The sequence below is a fragment of the Oncorhynchus tshawytscha genome, linkage group LG01, assembly GCF_018296145.1.
Source record: "Oncorhynchus tshawytscha isolate Ot180627B linkage group LG01, Otsh_v2.0, whole genome shotgun sequence".
NCBI classification, from domain to species: domain Eukaryota; kingdom Metazoa; phylum Chordata; class Actinopteri; order Salmoniformes; family Salmonidae; genus Oncorhynchus; species Oncorhynchus tshawytscha.
This window is the reverse complement of record NC_056429.1, coordinates 16,459,853-16,476,506: the sequence shown is the minus strand read 5'-3', so window position 1 is coordinate 16,476,506 and position 16,654 is coordinate 16,459,853. Positions and strand designations below refer to the sequence as shown.

The 16,654-nt window shown below is 38.6% G+C and overlaps 1 protein-coding gene across 1 annotated transcript; it reads left to right on the top strand.

The window, feature by feature from the left end:
- The first annotated feature begins 5,774 nt into the window (after window positions 1–5,774).
- Window positions 5,775–13,215, top strand: LOC112228227 (zinc finger protein 583-like). The gene is made up of 2 exons (XM_024393419.2): window positions 5,775–6,023; window positions 11,300–13,215. Exons 1-2 carry the CDS (start codon window positions 5,852–5,854, stop codon window positions 12,562–12,564), a joined length of 1,437 nt encoding a protein of 478 aa, XP_024249187.2. The 5' UTR covers window positions 5,775–5,851; the 3' UTR covers window positions 12,565–13,215.
- Window positions 13,216–16,654: the final 3,439 nt, after the last annotated feature.

Sequence of the window (16,654 nt, the reverse complement as noted above, 5' to 3'; positions counted from 1 at the left end):
AGTACATAAATAGACAATGATAACATATGCTAGGGGGTACAACAAATTACAGATTATACAAAGACCTTAAAAGAAACAACCATATTGATTGTTTTAACAGCTTTTTTATTAGAATAATGTAGAATGGTCTTAATGTACTGCTTAATGTACTGTGAATATCTTTCCATAATTGTTTTACATATAGACAATGCCAAAATAAATGCAACATTTTCTGGATGTTCAACACAAAAAGTATAATCAATGTTAATGTATTTTTTGAGTTTCTTCAGGGTAGTACTTCTGGATCATTCTGAAAGAGACCTTGACCTTGTTAACAAGTATTTGTGTGGTAATAACCAGACTTTTTTTCCAACAGATATTAGTGACCAATGTATTCCAGTAAATTGTGATATAAGGAATGAATACAATATCCCTTTGAAATAAAGCATGTATAGATCTGTTCTTCTGAGGGAGCGAGGAGAAACATATTTTCCCTATTGGAGAGTCAACTGGATTAATTGAGGGTAGGTCAAGAAGGTGAGGTCTGGCTACACCACTAAATAACATGAGAGTTTGAGATGGAATAGCATTAAAGACTATGGCGAACTCTCTAGGTGTTACAGGGATATTGTAACAAGATAAAATTTCCTCATAATTGAGAAACAATCATTCTGCATTAAAAAGTTGACTCACCAGCAGGATATGATTATTGAACCAGTTCTTAAAAAATAAAGACTTGTTTCTATACAAAATGTCCTTATTGTTCCAAATTAAATACCTATGCGAGGAAAAATTGTTTATATATTAACGACCATGCTATGAATACTTGTTTATGAAAAGCAGATAATTTTGCAGGAGTCTTGTCAATGTTACAGTTACAAAACGGGAGAAGATATAATGAGGGATGAAATTCCAAATTGAAGTTGGATTCTTTAAAAAATGTTTAGCCCAATTTATCTTAACTATTATTCAAAGTAGGAAAATCTAAAAAATTGAGACCACCATATTCATATGAGTTCATAACGACAGATTTCCTAATACAATGTGTACGATTTTTACAGATGAAGTTGAAAAGCACCTGGTTAACCGCTTTACCCAACTTCAGCTTTAGAAAGCAATACTCGACCTTTCAAGGATAAATCCCTCTGCAACCAATGGTTCAACTTCTTTTTGTTTTTTTCAATAATAGGTATAACATTTAATGAGCATCTTTCCTGTTGATCCGTAGATATGGTAATCCCAAAGTATGTTACTTTTTCCTTGACTGGAATATTGCATATACGTAGAGGCTATCACACAGTCTTTAACAGAAAACAATTCACACTTATTAAGGTTTAGGCAAAGACCAGATGCTTTGGAAAATATATTTATCACATCGACAGCTCTAGGAATCTGGTCAGCATCTTTCAAAAACAGGGTTGTGTTATCTGCAAGTTGACTTACGATAATATCTGTCAGCAATAGAGATCCCTTTTATATTGTTGGATTTAAAGGAACTTGTATGAAGTTGGGTTGCAAGCAGGGAGAGGTAAGGAGAAATTGGGCAACCTTGCCTAATCCCTCTTTTCAAATCAAATCTAGGAGAAGTGCCATGATTTAATTTAATTGAACTGTTCCCATTCATATAAAGAGTTTTAATAGTATTACAAAATAATTCCCCAAAACCACATTTCTCAAGGGAGAGAAATAGAAACTCATGTTCCACTGTATCGAAGGCTTTATAAAAGTCTATGAAGACAATAAAACTATCTTTGAAGATTAAATCTAATTACACTTTCTTTTTCAGCTCTCCTTGTCTTGGCAAGAAAAGTCCCATATTTTCTTAAATATTTTCCAACCTCGTATTTAAAAAGCTCCCAGTTATTACTGCATTAATTGTCACTTATAGCTTTGTTCCAAAAGTGTGTAATTAAATTGTTTATCTCCATCTTGACCAACTCATGTTTTAATATAGAGCTATTAAGCTTCCAGTAGGATGCTCTGCCAATGCCATTATCAGAGATAAAAAAGTTTAATGTCAATATAAATAGCTCTATGATCATGGAAGGGGAGTGGCCAGGATGTTAACAGAAATAACCTGTTTATCAAAACATTTAGACCCCAGCCAAGAATCTATGCGTGATTGTCTGGGGCATGCCTTATTACTCCATGTGAAAGACTTGTCATTAGGAAACTTTACTCTCCAAATATCTATAATATCAAACCTTTCCATAAACTGCCTCAAACTTGTGTTCATAGAAGTGGACTGTCCCGGAGGCCATCTATCAATTAAATTATTCGGGGAGATATATTAAAATCCACACCTATTATAAATAAAGCATTCGGGAACTTGGTTAGCCAATGGAGAATATGCTTTTCTAAAGATTCAAGTAAGTAATCATATTCAAGTTTGGAATTGTAACCATACATTTTGGGAACAATAATGACGATGTTGTTACAGTTGATAACAAGACAGAAGAAAGTGACCAAAAGGGTCACAGTCGGAGTGCAAAATACTTCCATTGAAATGATTCTTTAGAGTGATAACTCCAGCAGAGCGTTCAGAACCATGAGAGAGCCTTACATCATTACCCCACTGAGATCTCCAGAAGTTGACGTCAGTAGCAACTGAAAGAGACTCTTGAAAAAAACATACATCTGTTTTAAGCTGTTTTAAGCTGTTTACATTATTTCTTAACCCCCTAGCACTGAGTGAAACTATAGATAACGACAAAGTGGAATATAGAACAAAGTACTATGAGCTAAGCAACAATCACAAATCGATAAAGAATGAAAGGAAACCTCAATCAAATAAACCTCACGCAGTTGGGACACAAAATGACAGGTCGCCACTGCCCTCACGTAGCAAATTAGCAATTACATTTTTTGTTTGCAGAATTTCAACACTAATTGACCTCCATAAAAAATATGAAATTCGTGGTCAGAATTTGGGAGGAGTAAACCCTTGCACTTCTTCCTTTCTTTAAAAATTAAAAAAATCTATATATATTTTTTCTTCTAATTTTGTTTTTAGTGTTAATTATTATTATATATGTTTTTTTATTGAACAGTAACATGCAAACCCCCAAAAACAGAACAGCCAGAGGGATTACACCAAGAAATGAGGAAGAGAAAAAAATACAAATCCACATAATATCAAATCAAATACAGACATGTAGGGAATACATCTTTTAAATATTTTGTTTTGCATACGTTTTAATGATTCTAAATAGTTTTCCAAATCAGATGTTTTTAAATTCTTCTTAAATTTAGATTTGCGTATGAAACATTTTCCTAATAAAATAAAGATTTATGACATACTGACGTTCAATTGTGGAATCAGTGTAGTAAAATAATGTCCACATTTGATATTTCAATGGCTCAGAACAGAACACCTCACTAGAACACCTCACTATGTAAACAATTACAAAACAGGTGTTCAATAGATTCCGTTTCTAGTTCACAAAAACTGAATTCACTGGTAACATCAGGTATATATTTAGAAATAAAGCTATTACACAGTTAGAATCTATGGATAATCTGAAAGGAGATCTCATTTACTTTATTGGTCACCATACATTTGTGTGTAGTGAGCCAAGCACGGCGCCAGTCTACATCAATCGATGAAGCCCAACAAAATATAGCAGAAGGAATAGAATTGCGGTTGCGGGCGGTGCAGTTGCCATACCAGGCGGTGATACAGCCCGACAGGATGCTCTCAATTGTGCATCTGTAAAGGTTTGTGAGGGTTTTAGGTGCCAAGACAAATTTCTTCAGCCTCCTGAGGTTGAGGGGGTGCTGTTGCGCCTTCACCACACTGTCTGTGTGGGTGGACCATTTCAGTTTGTCAGTGATGTATACACCGAGGAACTTGAAGCATTCCACCTTCTCCACTGCGGTCCCGTCGATGTGGATAGGGGGGGTGCTCCCTCTGCTGTTTCCTGAAGTCCACAATCATCTCTTTGTTTTGTTGATGTTGAGGGAGAGGTTATTTTCCTGGCACTACACTCCCAGAGCCCTCACCTCCTCCCTGTAGGCTCTCTCGTCATTGTTGGTAATCAAGCCTACTACTGTTGTATCAACTGTTGTGACTCAGGACCAGACAGGAGGAAGAGCCGTTTAAGGGGATTGAGATTGATACTAAAGGCTCCATTTTGAATCTGGTCTTTTTGGTCTGAAATTCTCCATGTTATACAGGACACCACAGGTATTACTGTTCAACCAGACTCATGTGATCTCCTTCTAGGTATTGTTCCTGTGGATACACTCCAATCCTTTCCACTTAAATGGATAGAAGATCTTTTAGCATTAGCAAGGAAATGTGTAACAAAATCCTGGAAAAATAAACATGCATCCTCAAAAGATATGTGGTGAGGTCTATGTGGGGAACTTGCTGACATGGAGAGAATTACATCAACCTTGCAACATAGACAGCATAGGTATGAAGGTGTCTGGTCGGCGTTCCTGACATATTATACTGGTCTTATTCTGTCATTTCTTTTTTTGTTGTTTCTGTTGTTTTTCTGTGGCTTTATCTGTGGCTTTATCTTATTCGGACTCTTGAAATGCTCTATACAGCCAAAATGTACCCTTGACATGTGAATGTAGTTTTGCTCCTTTGTAAAGACAGAAAATATATGTTGTGTATGTATAGTACATGTTCTTTATGTGCGCTTAAATAAAAATGTATAAAAAATGTTTGTTTTTTTAATACTCAATTTTGACTTCTGCTTGTGTGAAAAGTGACTGATGAGGACTCTCATATCTCCATCAAGCTCAAAAGGAAGGAAACAGAGAGAGAGAGAGAGAGAGATTCTATCCAGTACTACAACTGAACAGATCACAACAGAACCTGATGGAGAGGACTATAGGGAATCAGAATCAACCAGTGTCTCTCAGCCCCTCTCTGCAGTCAACCCAATCTGTTCTGCAGTTCAACATGGTATGGAGAATGGTTTAAAGCCAGTAAAATCAAATAGAGAAGAGATCATAAAAGGACAAAGGTCACATATCAATGCTAAGGGTAAGAAATCACTAACTTTCACCTGTGAGAGGAGATGCACCTCAGGACACAACTCTTGGGTGAATAAGATATGACTGTATTACTGCTTGAACATAAGATCTCCACATCACTGTCTAACAGAGAGCAGTTAGTGGATTTCTGAGCAACAGTAGTTCCTACTCATTAGTTATAGGATGACGCAACAGACATTTGAACCTATGTCCTCTATCTGTACATAAAACATGTTTTTTGTTTCGAGAGTCAAAATTCTCAATATGTTGAAATCTGCTACATTATATCTCTTGATGTTGTTAAAGTAGTGTTCACAATGTTGGTTACTTTGTGCTTATGTGCCCTCTGGTGTCCACAGGAGTTGAGAGAATCCTAAACACATTGTATTTGTCATATTTTCTAAGGGTTAGTTTTAAAATAAAATGGTCAGAGAAATTGTAAAAATTGGCGGGGTTTATGACTTTGTGGTGTGGAAGCTGGTGATGATAGTGATGATCTTTTGTCGCAGATGCCGCACATGATTAAAACAGAACAGCTAGATGGCTAATCAACGTGCATGATCTAAAAATGCCTAAAGGAAGTGGTCCGTCTACAGAGGCTGCTCGACATTGTTCTTCAACTTGAGATAAAGCTACACAGGGCATGTTTCTTACTCAACGTTAATATAACTAAACCAATCTTAATTTTGTAGGACAGAGAAATTCCATGTTGCACTCCAGTCCAGCAGGTGGCTATAGCGCAACAATGTAATAACTTGAACATGCACTAACAGTGGAGTTTTTTTTTTTAAGTAGAGCCCGGATTCTGTTGATGACGCACGGACAGGGATAACAACTAAAATAAAAACACAGCTAGCTAATCAACTTGAATTATCAAAGAATGTCTCAAATACAGTTGTTGAGGGTTTTTCTGAACGATAGATTAACAGCTGCTGCTGAGGAGATATTCGGGGTCGTTGAAAAAACGGTAGCAGAGTATCAGGAGGAAGTTGTCCGTCTACAGAGGCTGCTCGACATTGTTCTTCAACCTGAGATAAACCTACACAGAGCAGGTAGGCTAACTCGGGGGTTCCCAAAACTTTTTTGCGCCGGGGACCCCTTTTGTGGTAGAAAATTCATCAGGCACTTCCTTGAATATCAGAACACAACTCCTACTTCAGAGTGCGACAAAAATAGCATAAAAGTTGCAGTTTAAATGAGAGTCGTTCCATGTTTGAACAAGCCATGGCGATCTCTGATCGTTCTGAAGTCGTTTATGTAGTTAGAAACAGATAATATTAACATTCATACAACATTATTTTGTTTTACATTTGATTTGATCTCTGAAATTAAGCTAATGGATTGCACCCAAATTGGCCCTTTTCATTTATACAGGATTGACATAATATCCATTAAACAGGGTTTGGGAGTAGTGAACTACACTGAACAAAAATATAAATACAACGTGAGCTGAAATAAAAGCTTCCAGAAATGTTCCATTCTTGCAAATTTTGTGCATACATTTGTTTACATCCCTGTTTGTGGGCATTTCTCCTTTGTCAAGATAATCCATCCAACTGACCGGTGTGGCATATCAAGAAACTGATTAAACAGCATGATCATTACACAGGTGCACCTTGTGCTGGGCATGATAAAAAGACACTCTAAAATGTGCAGTTTTGTCACACAACACCACAAATGTTTTGAAGGAGTGCGCAATTGGCATGCTGACTGCAGGAATGTCCACCAGAGCTGTTTACAGAAAATGTAATGTTAATTTCTCTACCATAATCTGCCTCCAATGTTATTTTTGAGAATTTGGCAGTATGTCCAATCGGCCTCACAACTGCAGACCACATGTAAGGTGTCGTGTGGGCGAGCGGTTTGCTGATGTCAACGTTGTGAACAGAGTGCCCCGTGGTGGTGGAGTTGTGGTATGGGCAGGCATAAGCTACGAACAACAACACAATTGCATTTTATCGATGGCAATTTGAATGCAAAGAGATACCGTGACGAGATCCTGAGGCCCATTGTCGTGCCATTCATCCACCTACATCACCTCATGTTTCAGCATGATAATGCACAGCCCCATGTCGCAAGAATCTGTACACAATTCCTCGAAGCTGAAAATCTCCCAGTTCTTCCATGTCCTGCATACTCACCAGACATGTTACCCATTGAGCATGTTTGGAATGCTCTGGATCGACGTGTACAACAGCGTGTTCCATTTCCCACCAATATCCAGGAACTTTGCACAGCCATTGAAGAGGAGTGGGACAACATTACGCAGGCCACAATTAACAACCTGATCAACTGTATGTGAAGGAGATGTGTCACCCTACCTGAGGCAAATGGTGGTCACATCAGATACTGACTGGTTTTCTGATCCACGCCCCTACCTTTTAAAAAAAAAAAAAAAAAAAAATTGTGTTCCCAGTCATGTGAAGAAATCCATAGATTAGGGCCTAATGAATTTATTTAAATGGACTGATTTCCTTATATGACCTGTAACTCAGTAAAGTTTGAAATTGCTGCATGTTTTATATTTTGGTTCATTATAGAAGGACTGAGAAGCTCAGTTCTGGTGACTTTTTGAAAGGACATTCTACTCCAAAATGAATGGGGGGGGAAATGATGCTGACATCATCTAAAATATAATTTCCACTTCCAGAAATGAGCCCAATAACATATTGATAAAATTATGTATTATTTTAACCTGTTGGACCATGCGTATAGCCTATGCATGGTCCATATTATCAGGTATGCTATTAGCTAGCATTCGAAAATTAGGCCGTTTTCAGCCATTAACTTCACCCACGACTGACTCATGCAAACTACAACCCCGACATATTTTAACATTTAAAACATGTCAATAATCATTGCTTGCAATACGGCTTTAAAAAAAATGGCCTTTATCTTTAATCAGCGAGAAAGAATCTTAAATATATTTTTTAAAATGAGAACAGATTCATACAGCTATGTGTGCTTCGATCTGATGAAGCTACACTACCCAAGTTACACTAACACACAGAATACTTCCCCGTACCGCAAGCAAAACCGTACCCAAGCAACGGCTGTTAATGTTCAGATTGGGTGTCAGGGCTATTAAAAAAACTCCCCCATACAGAAGACACCTTCGTTCAATGACTCTTATGTGTAATGTAATGGAACTGAGAGTCATGATCAATGGCTAGATATAAGCATCATCACCTGTAGCCGAACTGATGCAGAATATTGGCTATTAATAAATAGGCTGAAACATGGGATTGCCTATCGCCATTTACCCTATTGCCTTCAAACTCAACTCGGGACCTCGAAGCCCGTTCCACTGCGTTTTTTCATTGTTCCCCTCTAAATCAGGGATTGATTTAGACCTGGGACACCAGGTGGGTGCAGTTAATTATCAGGTAGAAGAGAGAACCAGCAGGCTCCGGACCTCATAGGGTAAGAGTTGAATACCCCTGCCTTATTGGTCTAATCATTACCCAGATCACAAATGGGATATTTTGACTAACTATTTAGCAGAAAACATGCATAAACATAGTGAATGGGGCAGCAGGTAGCCTAGTGGTTAGTGTTTCGGTTACTGGATCGAATTCCCGAACTGACATGGTAGAAATCTATCGTTCTGCCCCTGAGCAAGGCAGTTAACCCACTGTTCCCCGGGCACCGACGACGTGGATGTCGATTTAAGGCAGCTCTCTGTTTCAGAGGGGGTGGGTTAAATGCGGAAGACACATTTCAGTTGAATACATTGTTGGACAACTGACCTAGGTCCCCTTTCCCTGGAATATAATGTAGGCCTGTTAGGGTAACTTGGGTTAACCCGCCACCCGGGGTAACACTCCCCCTGACTTTACTTGTCACAGAAACTACTTGTCACTTTTCCCCCCCAACACTTTCCCTGGTTGTCACTACTCTTGCTCAACTAAAAATGTAATGTTTCATCACAATTTTAAGTCACTCCCAAAAAACTATTTTGAGGTAGGGTGGTGTTTTACCCCAAGTTACCTTACAATTGACCCGTGTTACATTCAGCGCCACTCTCCCATATGCACTCACAGGGAATTGCTGAGCAGTAAGTGGCTTAATTAACCATGCCGCTGCTAGAAACTCTTGAGTTTAAAATGGTGCAGTACGCACATATTTAGCAGTTAAAAAATAAAGTAGCAATGGAAAGCTGGGATCCCCTTTTTTTAACAAAGGACATTAAAACTGCTGTTTCCCCTACGATTGCAAGAATGGTTGAGTATTGTTTGCTTGTCAGAAGCAAGTTTCCCTCCGTATTGTACTTGTAACTTGAGTGCACCTCGAGAGAAACATTTCTCTCGCATAGAGCAACAACAAGCTGACTAGTTAAAAACATAAACTATTCTGCTATGGGGTTGTCAGATTTTTCTAGTCATTAGTTGTTTTGTTTGCAAGGAAAAAGTAAACATGGACTGTTCTAGCATCTTCAAAGTGCATCTCGGCAGAAATATTTTTTTTAATGTTCCATAGTTTTGGGACGGTGGCAACAATGATTTAGCTGTGGCGCAGTGCCATTGCTAGATGACTGCAGCAAAAACACTGCTGTTAACATTTGACCCCAAATTGATCTCTTCTTGCAGTCTATGACATTTCAGATTTACAAATGATAATGTTTTACAAAGTAGTTTGGATGTACTTTTAAGTAACTTTAGTAAACTATATTTTTCTTAAGGGTAGCTTTAGTGCTGCTTAACTTCTTCCAGTGTGAAGTATTTGGCAGGTTGGTAAACTATCTTTTCAGAGTAGCTTCCCAATACTGTCAATAAATATAGTACGCAACATCTGATTTGGACCATAATTCTTCCCACCGTTAATGAATAAAATGGTGAAAAGTCACCCATGATCCCCCACACCAATCCCACTCCAACCACCAGTACAAAGTATCACTTCTCTATGTTTGACAAGTAGTGAATCTGATTTATATTTTTTTCCCTAATTCAGAGAAAATAGTCATTGACGTTTCTTCCCGTATTTACAATAAATTGTGAAAGTACCAGGTTTTGCCTCCTAGATGCTGCTGTTTTTGCTGTTGCCACACTCTTTTATAAGTGTTGTTGGTCTCTTGTGTTTATTACATTTATCATAACATTTTCTTTGCAACTTTGAGTAGAAAACCAGTAGCTTTTGCATATGATGAAAATAACTTATGGTCATCCTCACAACAAGCCAAACCTGTCCTTCATGAAAGTAATTCAGTTGGTCCTTCTCTAGGCCAGGGTTTCCCAAACTGAGTCAGCTGTGTAGTGCTAAGGCAAAAAATAAAATGTGCACCCAGGTGGGGCCCCAGGACTGAGTTTGGGAAACCCATCTCTAGGCAACCTAATGCTTAAACCAATCTCTCCTTGAATACTGCAACAAAAGGCAGCTCTCGGAGGAAGAAACCATACTCTAAGCCGCAGCTCCATAATACTTGTGAGACATAGAGAACTTACAGTGTATAGCAGTTGTTGGGGTGAGACTGGCGTGGGGTGTGAGGGATCGATTGGTGGCTTTTTTCTTCTTTTAAACATTTCTTTTACCCCCTTTTTCTCCCCAATTTCGTGGTATCCAATTGTTAGCAGTTACTATCTTGTCTCATCACTACAACTCCCGTATGGGCTCGGGAGAGACAAAGGTCGAGAGCCATGCGTCCTCTGAAACACAACCCAACCAAGCCGCACTGCTTCTTAACACAGCGCGCATCCAACCCGGAAGCCAGCCACACCAATGTGTCGGAGGAAACACTGTGCACCTGGTGACCTGGTAAGCGTGTACTGCGCCCAGCCCACCACAAGAGTCGCTAGTGTGCGATGAGACAAGGATATCCCTACTGGCCAAACCCTCCCTAACCCGGACGACGCTAGGCCAATTGTGCGTCGCCCCATGGACCTCCTGGTCGCGGCCGGCTGCGACAGAGCCTGGGCTCGATCATTGGTGGCTTTTGATCATTTTATTGGATTCCTCATGTCTTACTCATTGTTAGATGGAACTATTACAATATTTATTGAAGATTATATCAACACTATAAATTAAAAGGGCCAATTTTGTGTACAATTAATTAGATCAAATTATACTTCAAAATAATGTTTCAGGAATGCAAATATCTGTTTCAGTAACACTTTATTTGGATAGTCCATCAGTAAAATGTAATCTATCTACTAACCATAACCTTAACCCTTAACCTAAACCTTATTCTAATCCTAACTGTTTAGGATTAAAAGTTTAGAATTACAGTTAAATTATATTTGACTAGTTGAATTAATTATTGCAGGCGTACCAGACAGGAGGTAGGTCTACATGTCATTGAGTTTTCTGTTTTATTCTTTCTCCTTTCCTCCAGACCTCCAGCAGCGTACTCTTTCTTTCTCTGAAGAGGAGGTTCCCCCTGAGCAGCAGCAGTGTGAGGAGGAGTGGAGCCCCAGTCTGGGACAGGAGGACACAGAGACCACACAGATTAAAGAAGAGCAGGAGGAACTCAGGACCAGTCAGGAGGAAGAGCAGATTCAAGGGCTTGAGGCAGATGCCATAGAATTCATATTCAATCCTGTCTGTGTGAAAAGTGATCATGATGAAGACCCAACTCAGCCCTCCCATCTCTATCAAGCCCAAAAGGAAGGCAACGGAGAGAGAGACACTCTACCCAGTACTACAACTGAAAAGATCAAAACAGAACCTGATGGAGACATCTATGTAGAATCAGAACCAACTAGTCTCTCTCAGCCTTTCTCTACAGTAAATTCAGACTGTTCTGCAGCTCAGAGTGAAAACAGTCAAAGTGTCAGTGGTATGGAGACTGGAGGACCTCCTTCAGGTTTTAACCCAGTCAAATCAAAGAGAACAAAGATGATGAAAGGACAAAGCTCCTGTGTCAAGAAATCTACACAGTTGTCCCTCCTGAAATCACCCAGTCAAAGTCATGATACTCCCTGTTGTTGTAAGGTGTGTGACAAGTCTTTTCATCACATGGGTTCATTACTTAAACATGTGAAAACTCATAGAAAGGATAAAGAAGGTATTTGTGGTGTGTGTGGAAAATGTATGGAGTTCACAGAAAGTATGAAAGATCACCTCCAAACCCACATTGCAGCTAGATTTTGTTGTGATGTTTGTAGTAAATGGTTCAGCACAAATAGTAAGCTGACAGTGCACATGAGGAGCCACACAGGGGAGAAACCTTTTTCCTGCCCTGTTTGTGGTACATGCTTCATGCAGAATGGAGGTCTGAAAATACACATGAGAATCCACACAGGGGAGAAGCCATATCGTTGTTATTGTTGTGGACAAGGATTCAGCACTGGCAGTGCTATGAAAAGGCACATTAGGATTCACACAGGGGAGAAGCCATTTTGTTGCCCTGATTGTGGCAAATCATTCACTCGTAAGGGACATCTAAAAATACACATGATGACCCACACAGGGGAGAAACCACATAGCTGTCCTGATTGTGGCAAAGGTTTCAGCATTGCCAGTAATCTGTCAGTGCATATGAGGAGGATTCACACAGGAGAGAAAAGTCAAAGGATTCAGCAGTGGCACCAATCTGAAAGTGCACACGAGGACTCACAGGGGAGAGACCATACTGATGTCCCTATAGTAGAAGATTAATTTTCCAATCGGGTACATTGAATAGCAATAGGCACCATCTATGGCCACCAGACTATATCCAGCTGATCTGTCATTAAACCATCAATACGCATTAAAATCACCCGCACAGCTGATCTCAATTGCAACCATCGTTGGCCACCGATTTACCGCTCCTTTAACGCAGATGTCGAGCTTATCTTTTAGTCCTGATTGCAACCAACATTTTTCAAGATGATTTTGCCCAATGGTGGGTATTATCATCGTAACAATATAATCCTGCAATTTTAAATTGACTAAGGGCCATTTATCTATTTGACTATCCGTACAACTGATTTCCTCGTTTACCAAGGCAAATATACAATGCAATGTAGCTTACCCTACACATTTTATGAATTGAAAAATTATGGTGTAGGAGTATTTATTTGTTTCCAATTGATGTAATCAATTAATGGTTTTACTTGTCTTAATAGAATATGACTATTTCTGATTAAGCGGGGGAAAATGTATACTCCTTAAAGGGGACGTTTTTTACAACCAAATATCTGTTTTTGGTGTAAATGGCATGTTATGAAAATTATTGCAACCAATAGAATGTTATGTACAGTACCAGTCAAAAGTGTGGACACAGCTACTCATTCAAGGGTTTTTCTTTATTTTTTACTATTTTCCACATTGTAGAATAATAGTGAAGACATCAAAACTATGAAATGACACATATTGAATCATGTAGTTACCAAAAAAGTGTAAAAAAATCAAAATATATTTTAGATTCTTCAAAGTAGCCACCCGTTGCCTTGATGACAGCTTTGCACACTCTTTTCATTCTCTCAACCAGCTTCATGAGGAATGCTTTTCCAACAGTCTTGAAGGAGTTCCCACATGCTGGCTGCTTTTCCTTCGCTCTGCGGTCCAACTCATCCCAAACCATCTCAAGTTGATGTTGAGATGTGTCTCTTACTTGAACGTGAAACATTTATTTGGGCTGCCATTTCTGAGGCTGGTAACTCTTAACTGATTTTCTGCAGCAGAGGTAACTCTGGGTCTTCCTTTCCTGTGGCGGTCCTCATGAGAGCCAGTTTCATCATAGTGCTTGATGGTTTTTGCGACTGCACTTGAAAAACCGTTCAAAGTTCTTGACATTTTCCGGATTGCCTGACCTTCATGTCTAAAATGAATGATGGACTGTTGTTTCTCGTTGCTTATTTGAGCTGTTCTTGCCATAATATGGACTTGGTCTTTTACCAAATAGGGCTTTCTTCTGTATACCAACCCTACCTTGTCACAACACAATTGATTGGCTCAACTGGGGCGGCAGGGTAGCCTAGTGGTTAGAGTGGTGGACTAGTAACCGAAAGGTTGCAAGTTCAAACCCCCGAGCTGACAAATCTGTCGTTCTGCTCCTGAACAGGCAGTTAACCATCATTGAAAATCTTAACTGACTTGCCTAGTTAAATAAAGGTAAAATAAAAAAAACTGTTTCCACAAATGAACTTTTAACAAGGCACACCTGTTAATTGAAATGCATTCCAGGTGACCACCTCATGACGCTGGTTTAGGGAATGGCAAGAGTGTGCAAAGCTGTCAAGGCAAAGAGTGGCTACTTTGAAGAATCTCATGGTTTGGTTACTACATGATTCCATATGTGTTGCATAGTCTTGATGTCTTCACTGTTATTCTACAATGTAAACAAAAACAATGTAAACAAAAACCCTGGAATGAGCAGGTGTGTCCAAACTTTTGACTGGTACTGTATATGGGGCATACAACATCCCAGTACTGCGGATTTTGCTGCGAAGAGACAGAATAATTTGATCACTTGTTTTGGTACTGCACATATGTATATAGCTTGTTGTTGCTTGCAGGTTCAGGAATGGCTTAAGCATTGCAACATTTACCTGGAGCTAACTGCAAAAACCACTGCTGGTTGACTTGAAAAGCCATAGTCAATTGATCAGTAATATAGTAGTACTTTTAGTAAAAAATATTCATCTTTAATATACAATCTGTAGAAACTATGAGAATAGAAAGGTACGGAACTGTTGTGAAACATTACAGCACAATTGGAAAAATATGGCAATTAGAAATGAAAACTGTATGGTTTTCAGAGATTGATAGGAGGGGTTGAGGGTAACTGAAGGGTGGGGCTAAAAACGAACAAAAAAAGATACCTAATGTCAAATATACCGTGTCATAAAATGTATATAGTATGTATAAGCTGTAAGTAGAAGCCTAAGTATTGTAGTAAATTATTTTACTCCAATTAGGGGAGGGGTGGTAGAATTAGGGTAAAATAATAAAGGCAAAAATATATATATATGGGATTGGAAATTATGCAATTACATTGATAGAATCCACAATCTATCTGCAGTATTAAAGCTGATCTACCCCCTTAAAAAAGAAATCAGATTTAATCAACAAATACAATAGTCAGTTTAAAATAGGTTAAGGGTACAAGACTGTACATATGTCTGTTGGTAAAATCACTACATATCTCATCGAGCCAAGCAGGGAGAGGCTGTCCATTGTCACCTTTCCAAGACCAGTCAGAAATGTCAAAGTAACCCTACGCTAATGACGCAGGTGGATCTCAAAACTGAACTTGTATCCGTGGTGTCTTTCTTTCATGATTATATAACTAGCAAAGGAGTTTTAAAGTTGGGGGTGAAGTATTTTTGGAGTTTTGCAATGAGGACATAAACAAGCATTGTTCAGCTAGTTTAGCCGGGTAAAACAAGCTCGGGACAGGATCTAGCTATGCGCACTAGGCTAATTCAGGAGACCGATTTGTAGTTTGTATGCTCTATCAGGAGCTGGCTGTGGAAAGTTTGATTAAACAATTCAGAGACAAACGAATATGTCAGATTACAAATGTTTAAGGAGAGCGAATTGATATACAATCCTGAAATCAGCTGTAGTTGTCAATAGTATAACAACGCTTAAAACTATGTTTGAGTGAACCCTGAATCCAGAAATGAATGATGGAGTCTTCCGGACACGGTACACGACGACTCCTCACCACGCTATTTTAAGACACTTTATGTTGGTGTTTCCTTTATTTTGGCTGTTACCTGTACGTCCTCCCTTTTGTACATAAAACATGTTTTACGTGTAGATGTAATGTGGAACATTTTTACATCGACAAGACATCTGTTTTGATGTTGCTAAAGGGAAATTACATGGTAACGGAATTATGCTGAGACACTTTTAAAATGTATACCAAACAAAAACCATTGATTTCAAAGTTTAACAAACCATTTTCTATGCACAATGACTACTTTTAACAATCTCCGCAAAGTTTTACAAAAACACATTTACAGGAAGAACTGTGCCGGTACAAAGTTTGATAACAATTCACCTGAGGGAGATTTTACCAAAATGTGTTACCAAACTTTGCACAGTTTTTACAGTAAATTATATATTTTAAATTGTTCAAATGAGTCGTTGTGCATAGAGTTGTACTGTTTGTTAAAATGTTTGTTTGGCATACATTTTAAAGTGAAATTCAGTCTCAGCGTAATTCCGTTTCCGTGGAATTGTCCTACAGTAGTTTTCACAATATCAGTTACTCTGTACTTATGTTTCCAGTTTCCACAGGATCTGAACAATTCCTATCGTGTTTGTTGTTACCTCTGAGCTTGATGCCAATATCCACTCTGAGGAATTATCTTTTTTTTTATCTATCAAGTGTTCCCATTCATATAAATGAACCTTCTGAAACATGTTTGTTTAATCTAGGAATGTATATATTTAATCTGCCTTTGTATAACAGAATAAATGTGGATAACGCATGTTTATTGTGAGGTGTCTTTACCTGCACAGTTATTTTTCCTCCTGTTAATTGCACTTATTTCAGAATATTTGGGAAAGTTAGCTGGCTAACTCATTGATTCTGCTTTGTAGTATACCCCTCGGGCCGACTGTCCAAGTCCGACAGTAAACTAACTTAATAATGAAATACAAATGTCTAACACCTACAAATTCAGAGAGAGAGAGATTCTACAGCAGCAAAGTGATAAAATGGGAAAAGTTATATTGTCACAAAATATGGAGAAATAAGTGTTCAGTATATTCCATTACGTTTGTACATTTTACTCATTTAGTAGACACTCTT

Excerpts from the sequence above, each read along its gene's own strand:
- LOC112228227 (XM_024393419.2), top strand. The coding sequence starts at position 5,852 with ATGTCTCAAATACAGTTGTTGAGGGTTTTTCTGAACGATAGATTAACA. Across the intron at positions 6,024-11,299 it reads GATAAACCTACACAGAGCAG|ACCTCCAGCAGCGTACTCTT; the intron begins GTAGGCTAACTC and ends CCTTTCCTCCAG.